This window comes from Hyaena hyaena, unplaced genomic scaffold (genome assembly GCF_003009895.1).
Source record: "Hyaena hyaena isolate Hyena2069 unplaced genomic scaffold, ASM300989v1 scaffold_82, whole genome shotgun sequence".
Lineage (NCBI taxonomy): Eukaryota > Metazoa > Chordata > Mammalia > Carnivora > Hyaenidae > Hyaena > Hyaena hyaena.
The window spans coordinates 2,097,634-2,108,024 of NW_024080713.1; the positions used below are offsets into that span (position 1 = coordinate 2,097,634).

General features: G+C 44.3%; 1 protein-coding gene across 1 annotated transcript in view; it reads right to left on the reverse strand.

Moving 5' to 3' along the window:
• The window catches only part of PARP12 (poly(ADP-ribose) polymerase family member 12), a 38,232-nt gene that overhangs the window by 9,256 nt on the left and 18,585 nt on the right, over positions 1–10,391 (reverse strand). The window contains exons 6-8 of the mRNA XM_039234064.1: positions 9,520–9,715; positions 5,539–5,680; positions 2,325–2,421 (exon numbers count right to left, since the gene is read on the reverse strand). Of these exons, the coding sequence (XP_039089995.1) occupies positions 2,325–2,421; positions 5,539–5,680; positions 9,520–9,715 (435 nt within the window). The remainder of the gene's footprint in view (positions 1–2,324; positions 2,422–5,538; positions 5,681–9,519; positions 9,716–10,391) is intronic.

Here is a 10,391-nt window from a genome sequence, read left to right on the forward strand (position 1 = left end):
GAGCCATGAAGACAAAAACAGAGTTCAGAAGACTTCAACATACTGAAAAGGAAAAATTGTTTTTAAGTGGCAAAGAAAAAGGTACAAAACAGTACATTTAAAATGTTACCTTTAGTGCAAGAAAGGGGAAATTAAAAAAAATTTTTAATGATTTATTTATTTTTGAGAGAAAGATAGAGACAGCATGAGCAGGGAAGGGTCAGAGAAAGAAGGAGACACAGAATCTGAAGACAGGCTTCAGGCTATGAGCTAGCTGTCAGCACAGAGCCCAAAGCGGGGCTCAAACCCACGAACCGTGAGATCATGACCTGAGCCGAAGTCGGACGTTTAACCAACTGAGCCACCCAGGCGCCCCAACAAAGGGGAAATAAGAAAATACTTTTATGTATAAGTATTTGTTTATTTTTGCAAAAAGAAACATAATAAAGATAAACCAGAGACTTACACAAACAAGTACTCATTGTGTAAACTCTGGTGATAGCGGCAGGGAGGATACAGACCACTGAGTGAGTATACCTTTTGCTTGAGTTACTAATACCTTTTCCCTCTAGCCTGTATCAAACTCTTCTTGAAATGACTGAGCTCCACAAATAGAACCCCTAAGGTCCATCTGTGACACCCTAGAAGAGCCAACAGAGAAACCACCGGTTCTCCATGAAACGGCTAACACTGGCTACAGGACCAGCTCAGACTGGTACTGTAGTATCACTTGCCAGCCAGGCCCCTTGTCCCCATTATGTGGCCATGTGGATCGGAGAGAAAGGACCCTTTCCCCAGCTCCAATCCCAGCACATCTGCACCAAGCCTAAAACTAGTGGTGCAGAGGGTGCTGGATCAGAGCAAAGCTGGTAAGTATACAGCCATCAGCTGCAGGAAGGCCTTCTCCTGCTGAAATGCTTATACAGCAGGGCACTACCCTCATGGCTTCTGGCAGCTGTAAGGGAACCCACCCTGAGGACGAAGCTGGCCTGTTAGTGCCTGCAGTATCCATTTTTGGTTTTTTGGTATCCGAAGAGATTCAAGTCCTGAAATACATGTATTTTTATTGGTATTAATTCCATTAGTTTTCTATTATTTTAACTTTTTAAAACACTCAAGTCTAGGATTCAACTAGTCAAGTGAAAATAAAAACTGATGAGCCAGCTTCGAATCTAGACTGGCCTGCAGATCACAACACACAGCCTTGTAATTGTGTATCGCCAATCTTCTACCTACAAAGATAATTCTCTGGTTCAAAGCATTTCCCAACAAGTGGAATATGGAAGACAGTAGTCAAACTGCTACAGGTAGGTGACGTGGCATTAGAACTGCCATTCATACATGATGCAAATGAAGAATAAAAAGCAACATGCTTTTATTAAAAGCAAAAACCATAGCTCACTACCAACAAAAAACTCAGTCTAAAGACAAAAAACCAAAAGAGCTATTGAAAAGATCCCTTCCAAATTATAACAAAAGATACAATTACGTGAAGACAGAAACATAGAGAAAATATTATGAGTGACATTATTACTATTTCCTAACTATTCTCTCAAATCAGTCTAAAGTCAGGGAGAACTTTTTTGGTTCCTGGAAAAATCTGCACAAGAGTACCTTTATGACTCAGTAACATGACTGGCACACTTACAGTTAAAATATCTAATTATGTGATTTCTTCCCCGGTGTCTTGAGGTTTTTTTCCCCCCTATTTTACATTGCGTTTGCTTTGTCACTTTAATGCTTTATTAAAAATTAATTAATCTGGGGGTCCTTGGATGATTCAGTTGGTTAAGCATTGACTTCAGCTCAAGTCATGATTTCAGTTTGTGAGTTTGAGCCCCACATCAGGCTCTGTGCTGACAGCTCCGAGCCTAGAGCCTGCTTCAAATTCTGTGTTTCCCTCTCTCTCTAACCCTTGCCTGCTCACGCTCTCTCTCTCAGAAACATTAAAAATAAATAAAAATTAATTAATATGCACAATTAGTATAAATAAAAACATTTACCTCTATAAACCTGGGTTATATTTTATACTCTTATAATACACACAAATACTTCTCCACCCGAAATGTGCTAGGTGTATACCCTGATTTTTCAGGTTCATGAATTCTCAGACCAAGTTTTATGGAACACTGATATTAACACCAGCATTTTGATATCACATGAAGGCAAGTACAGAGTACATGAAGAAGAATTGGGCAGAGATATGTAGAGGAGAGCTGGGCAGAGACAGAGTGTGAGGGCTTTCAGTTATAGAAGCCAACAACCCCCTTACTGTGCGGGCCAGTCTGACTAGGTTTTCTGTGCACAAAGCACAGCACACCCCAACTGACACACATGCCACCTACCAGGTTTGCTTCACCTTCACCTCCTGAGGAGACACATATTTGGGTCTCCGGCAAACCCTTCTGACTGTGCCATACACCAGGTTTTTCTGAACAAAGGCTGAAAGAAAAAAAAAATGTATATACACACACAGGACAGCAAGGTTTTATAAACACAAACTAAATGGGCTGGAAAACTAATCCAAATGTGTAAAACATATAATCGGTCTGCTAAAAAATAAGGCAATTTTCACACTTAAAATATCCATAAAGAAAATAGGTATCCTTAGGAGACTGAGTTTAATGAACACATGAATGATGAGTAATTGACATATCAATTATACATGAGTACTTTTAAATTGTTCCTTCCAATCTTGTTTAAACTGTTATTTTGCTTAGCAATTTTTCCCAGCTTGGATATAAAAAAAGCTTCAGCCCAGCCTGAAACCAAATTACTACCTCTTGAGCCAGTGGGATTTAGAATTAATATAATAATTTTACTCTTATGACTTTTTTTCTTAACTTGACTAAACTGATTTCATAGCAGTATTTCTCAACCTCTTAAACTTGTACCATCTTTAATAAACAAAATTCTTGCCCCATGCCCACCCCAACACCCTCAGGGTAATCCTTAGAGTTAGGGGGACATGGACCCTCAAGCTGAAAAATCACAAATGCCTAGGAGTTAGATTACATGTCCTTACCCACCAGGAAAACCCTGTCAAGTCTTACTTCCTGTACTTGGAGTACAAAAACAATTCTTTTCATTTAAAAAACATTTTAATGTTAATTTTTTAGGTGTGTATAACTTAACATCACTGCATTTGAACCTGTGCTGGGTGATCACCTAGATGTGTATCCCTCATGATGTAGTCCAGGTGGTCATCAGGAGCAGGCACTCCTGGGGGGTCCCCCACATTCTAATCAAGAGCCCATAATCCAGACATGGCTACCACGACCCCTATTGTTGTCCATCACTCAACTCCCATCAATAATTAGCACCCTTACATGGGTTTTTATTGGCCTGTTGACTGACATCATGATGAATCTCAAATGGGCTTTCACTGGTGAAATTATTCAAGACATGCAGACTGGCTAAATATATGTCAGACCCATTCCCGACCCTCCTGCGGACCGGAAAAGTGAGGCCTTTTCTCTAATTTACCTTTACCAGGGACACACTAGGCTAAGTCCTAACACAAGCCTGATCTTAGGGATTTTACCCATCAGTTGCCAGCTAAGAGATGTCAGAATTCTGCCTCTGGAATCTTGCCCCTGGCAGTGGCTTTGAGCAGTACTTTTAACAAGAGTCCCTAAAATGATAATATTGACTGTTCTTCCCCTTTCCCTCCCACCTCCCTGAGGCTTCCTCCTCCTTTTCCAGTTCTACAGTACAAATCATCTGACCTATTGTTTCTTAAATGTACTTGTTTAAGTACATTTAAATGTTACAGTTAAATGTACCTAATAATATTTAGTTCATCAATGTGCCTGGCAGATTTGGGTCTGAGACTTGCTTGCACTACACCTCTCAGTGAGGCACTGAGACAGGAAGCTAAGTCACCTCAAACTACTTCTGTGGCTGCTGTTCTCCACATCAACAAAAAGAACTGTCCTTACCCACGTGAGCCTGGGTCAGTCTGGGGTGAACTCACTTCTTCCTGCAGTCTGCAGAGAACTGCATGCCTGTGCTCTTTCCCACCCTTAGCCTGATTTTCTGTTATGTCTACCGGGGCTGCAGCCCAGGTTGAGGATGATCCAGGTTGCATCTGACATTTCTGGTTTTGATATCTTCCAGGTACTTAAAAGCAGTATTTCAAACAGTTGCCAGCAGCAGTCAAACGGGTGCTAGCCATACAGACCTAATCTCCATTGAGTTCACTGTCCCCTTTACTGTTATTTGTACCTATCAGACTGTGGACTGCAAACCACCTGATGATGTACGGCTGGAGTTCTCCAGCGGAGACTGAAGGCTGGTAAGCAGTTCTCATCGCAGAGAAAAAACTTTTAAGTTCTCTGTAAGTGCACATTGAGGAGGCAGCAATTCTACCTTAAGCAAGAGGATAAGTGCCACAGAACCACAAACAAAACAACTGGCTAACAGCAGGCAGGTCAAGTAATTTGAGGATAATTCACCAAATACATTTTGCTGCTCTCTACACAGAAGGTCCATAAAAAGAGAGAAAAAAGTAAACCATATTTAAATAAAGGCCCAGTTATTTCCCTTAAAAGGGCTGAACATTCAGCAGGATTCAGGAGTTTAAAATGTGAGTACCACAAGGGGCGCCAGGGCAGCTCAGCCCGTTAAGCATCTGACTTTGGCTCAGGTCATGATCTCGAGGATGATGGGTTTGAGCCCCACGTCAGGCTCTCTACTGACAGTGCGGTGCCTGCCTCTGATCCTCTGTCCTCTCTCTCTCTCTGTCTCCCCCCAGCTCACACTCTTCCTCTCCCTCTCAAAAATAAACGAACATTTAGAAAAAACAAATGTGAGTAAGGCAAAACTGAGTCAAACAGAGCTGGAGTGATAAAAATCCAAGAGAAAACGTCTTAAGAGAAGCTACAGAAAACAACTAAAATTTAAACAAAGGAATCCTCCAAAATCAGTCAGTCATTTAGATGAACTAGCCAAAGAGTATTTGTCCTGTTTCTGTCTGTTTGCAAAGGCAACCAGGACAAATCACTTAAAGCCCACCATCAGAACACCTGGAACACAGGATAATCTGCTTCCCAACAACTTTTAATAAAAGTGTGCATCTAGCACGTGTTTAATCTGCAGCCAGCCTAAGCCCCAGGTCCCTACGGAGACAACGACATGGAGTAGTCATACCGGGAAGGACACAGCAGAACTGCTATGACAGGAGTCAGGGACTAAGGTTAACCCTTCGACCAGAGGGACTCATCCATGGTCTACAGGACCACCCCCATGGCACGCATGCAGACCACCCCCATCCCTCCACACTTCTGGCCCCTGTCCTCATCTCAGGGTCCTCCCCCCTCACCACCCCCTCCCTAGGCGGCTTCTCTTCCATCCCATTAGGCTGGCATCAATTGTTTACATACCCTTCACCCCTTCCGGATGGACAGCACTTCAGGAGCAGAGACCACCCTTACCACCCTTTCCTTTTCTTTCCGGGCCCTCAGTGTGCACATGGGCCTCTTCCAAGGTGAAGGTGGAGAAGTCAGAGCCAAAAGATGGCCAAGCCCTGCTGGGTGACAGCAGTGGGTCAAGAAGTACCTTTGAAATCCAACTCGTATTTGTGCTTTCCAGCCTGGAACTTCAGAATGGCTGCCTGGGCATCAGACCCAGGTGCACAGTAGGCCAGGTAGGCCTTCTCCAAATCGCTGCTGCAGACAGTAGTCACAGGGTGCTCCATGCCCTACGAGGAGAAAGCCAGATATGTGGTGAAGGCAAGAACCTACGATGATGAGGAGAGCTACTGGGTGCTATCCATGCCACACTGCAGACACATGCATATTCATGTCACAGGGAAGACAGGGCAGCCAGGAGAGAGAAGCCAGGAAGCAGGGGTGTGGGGGGGGGGGGGGGGGGGGGAGGCACAGAATAGAAGCCAGCAAGAATGCCTCCAAAAGCTGCCCAGAACAATGCAGGCAGTAAATGCAGACCTGGCCAACCAAACCAGGATAACAGGACGGCAGCAACAGAAGAGACAGCACGCACTCCTAATGGAGGACACCACCATTCAAAGGAAGGTCAACACTAATGCTGAATTCTCCAAGCCACATGAAGAGATGGCCGGAGCATGGCTGCCTCTTCTCTGCCCATTGTTTTTTTTTTTTTTTTTATTTAATTTTTTAATGTTTATTTATTTTTGAGAGAGAGAGAGAGAGAGAGAGAGGGAGGGAGAATGAGTTTGGGAGGGGCAAAGAGAGAGGGAGACAAAGAATCTGAAGAAGGTTCCAGGCTCTGAGCTGCCAGCACAGAGCCCAGTGCGGGACTCGAACTCACCAATAGTAAGATCATGACCTGAGCTGAAGTCAGACGCTTAACCGACTGAGCCACCCAGGCGCCCCTCTTCTCTGCCTGTTCTTGCAGCTACCACCCTGCAGTCAGAGCTCAGTCCTCCGGTTTCATTTTCCAGGCCCTTAGAGAAAAGCTCTTCTGCTCTGAATTATCCATTGTGATCCCACAACTTCTCTCCAATTACCTCCAAGCTACCTAAAATTTGGGGATTGTCTGAGTTTGAATTCTGGCTCCTCTATACTGTTATTTTAACCTCTCTGAACCTCCACTATCTCAACAGAAGAGGAACAGGAGGAGAACTTAAACCCTACTCCTATCATGATTCAAGAGTGCCATCCCATCCTTCAAGGACTGGGAAAATAATTAAAATAAGGCCTGCAGAGCACTTAGCACAGTGCCAAACAAAAAGCAAACGTGCCACAGAAACATCAGGAGGCAATCTAGATACATCAGTCTCAAATTCAAAGAGGAATCTGGTCTGAGATAGATGTGGAGAGATTACTTCAGGTGGCCACTAACGTCAGAAGAATGGAGGTGTGGGCCAGACTCCGGGACACGCCAACATTCATGAAGGAGTGTGGAAAGCAGCAGCCCATGAAGGAGACCAAGGAGGGGGCGAGGCAGTCAGGAGGATGAGGAAGGAGTGGGCAAAGGCTGGAAATGCCACAAGATCTGGCACCTGGGCCTGTGGCCCTTTGCCGGCGTCTATGGTCCAGTAAGGGCTGTGTCTGGCAAGGTCCCGTGTCCTGCCAGCACTCCATGAAAAGTGACCAGATGAACAAGTAACAGGAACACAAGTCAGATCCTGGCAAATGGCGGAATGAACAGGCGTCTTTGTTTCCAGGTAGAGATGAATGGGTTGTTAGGGCCCAAGAGAAGGGCAGCTGCAGAGATTTTAGAACAAGGCAAAGAAGATCACAGGAAAGGGTGCAACTCAAAATGTCTATCAACATGAGAAGCCTGTTGAAAATGATCCCAAAAGGATACAGGTCAGGGTAAGGCATCCTGGAGCCCAACACCTCAGGGACATCAAGTTTAACGTGGGAAAATTCAGTGGACTTGGACAGTAATACCTTTATATATAAGAGTAGGTTATGGACTGAACTGTGCCACCTCCTTTGCCGCAAAAGATATGTTGAGGTCTTAACTCTAGTACCTCAACACTTGACCTTATTTGGAAACAGGATCACTGCAGATGTCAAGACGAGATCATACTGGAGTGGCGTGGGCTCCTACTCCTACTCCACGTCACCTATGTCCTTGTAAGAGAACGGCCACATGATGGTGAAGCAGAGACTAGACTGAAGAACTGACAAGCCAGGGAAGCCAGGAGAAGCCAGAAGAGGCATGTCTGATTCCCGACAAACTTTAAAGGGAATGTGGCCCTGACACCTTGATTTTGATCTCCAGCACCCAGGTGTGAGGCAGTAAGTCACTGCTGTTCCAAGCCACCCAGTTGGTGGTACTTTGCTATGGCAGTCTTAGGAAATTAATATAGGGTGGAGGTGATTTGGACTGGAAACTTGGCTGTACATCCTGAGCTTGGGCAGAAAAGAACCTAGCTTTTTTGCATCAAAAGAAAATGGTCCTAAACTGGCAACTAGCAGAAAACTAAGGAAGAAACCCAAATATGGGATGACACCACAAGTATGCAGGAAAGGAGGCACTAGAATGGACAGGCCACCCCATGAGGGGATTCAGCCAATAATACTAAATTAGAACACACAACCAAAAGATGCCCAGTCCACATACGTGCATCTGCACCCCACTATCATACAGCACATCAATGATACCCAAATACAGGCCATTCCCAGAGATTCTCACTGTTCTATGTCAAGTTATTCACTCTCACTATGCTGTGTAAATGAGGAGCAGCATAGAAAAGGGAAAGGTAAAGCCCTGAGTGTGGGTTCTTTGGAGGAGGATGGCCCCCACTTCCTACTTTGCAAACTCACCTAGGGAATCCTACTTTTGCATGGGATGCCCCTAGGGTCTCATGGCATCTCATTTGGCTCCCCAAGAAGGGGGACACAGCACAAAACAAAACGTGAGAGGTTGTCATATTTGCTAAGTGCTTTTCATCTGCCATGAGTTCCTCCCTGATGTCACCAGGGAAGCTCCATTCACGGAACACAACCAGCCCCTCATTCCTTCCCCCTCCTCTGTAGCAGACACCGCCTCTCCCCTCCTGCTCCTGACCAAACCAAGAGCAATGCTGGGGAGGCTTCGTGAACAAATCTACATGACAAGGAAGGTGGGGGAGATGGGTGGGAAAGAGGGCAGAGAATAGCCAATGAGGAAAGGCTGACACTACAAGAAATGAAGAAGTGTATGAGGGATAAAGCGAGGCCACTGCTGAGAGCGAAGATTTCCAACTCAGCAGTGGGCATGAGGCAGCAATTACTCTGTGCTTCAGCCCGCCAACATCGATGTCCTGAGAACCTGCAGGGTACAGGCAGAGCCCTCCACACAGGGCACATGGGTGGCAAAATAGAGATCAAACTCCCTGCTCTCATGGGGCTCTCATTGCAGAGTTCCCAGAGAAAAAGATATCCTAGGTACAGGTCAGAATAAGAAACTAAAGCTTTAATATAGCCTCATACACCAAAGAAGAGTATAGATATCTATCAGACCGCCAATCCCAATTTTTCATTTCAGAAAGCTGCTCCTACAGAAATGGTGACCTCCCTACACTTGTACCTCTACAGGTGACCAGAGAGCTCCCTTTATTATGATCTAGCCATGAACATCTTCAAGTAATTGATAGCAATAGTTATGAGATTCAGATTCCAAACCAGTATCTGAAATAAATCAATGTACGATTCTTACACTTGCCCACATTCTATGAAGTTGCTGCAATACAGAAGGCAGAAGCCAGTTTCAAGAAGCCTTCAAGTGTATTCTTCAGCTACACAAAGTCTCCTGTACAAACAGGCACTTGCTCTGGAGCTACCTGCTCAACAGTTAAGGGAGGCATCTTTCTACCCCATGTAACAAAACCAATGAAAAAATGTCATCTCCCCATAATTTACATTCAGTTCTCATAAGGCCAACAGATACCTAATCATGCAGAGGAACTCCCAATTACCTAGTTTCGCCATAATTCTTCCAAAGTACGTGAGTCATAGAAGGATTTGGGGACTCCCAGGAACAACCCCTGCACTCATATCTGGAATGGGTCCTCCATTGGGGGCCCTCAGGAGAAAACACCTACACTCTTTCCATGACACTTACTTGTCTTCCATACTCATGCCAAGAACCAAACTCATCAGTCCAGTACCAAACCCAGTCAGTGGTGAGGATGAAGTGTGGAGGTTTGGTAACTGAGGAGGCTGTGGAGAGGCGCCGGGCTGGGGCAGCACCAAACATCATGGAGTCAAAGTCTAGACAATCAAAGTGAAAGTTGCTGGCTGACTCGGCACAGAGGATCCTGCAAAGGAAGTGAGAGGTGAATTGACAATTCCACCAGCCAAGTGAACACTCAGGTTCTACCTGTGGTCTTCCAGATGCTCAGCTGGTAGCTGTGAATGTCAATGTGACACATACCTTAGGGGAAATGCTTCCAAGATGGGGGGGGGACAAGTTGGTTCTTTTAAAAATAATTTTTCAGTTAATAAATTTCTGCAAGATTGATAAGAAAAAAGGAGACTATTGGAACTATAAAAGGTAAAAATTAAAAATATCACAGACACTAAAAGATATTGTAAGCAACTTTATGACAATTAGTTTGACAATAAATAAAATGAACAAACTCCTGGAAAAATCACAAGTTTACCAAAACTGACTCAAGAAAAATAGAAAACCTGACTTGTTAGTAGTTTAAAATCTTCCCACAAATTAAACATTAGACCTAGATATTCTTATAGACACATGGTCAGTCATTCAGGAAAGAAATGATTCTAACTACACAAATTTTTTCAGAGAACAGAAAAGAAACCATCCCAACCTCATCTTTATGATGGCAGACACTTAAGATAACAACCAGATCAAGACAATATGAAAAAATTATAGGACCAATCTTACTCAAACATGAAGGCAAAAATCTTAAATTAAGTACTGGCCATCCAAATTCAGCAATGTGTAGGAGGTGTGTGTGTGTGTGTGTG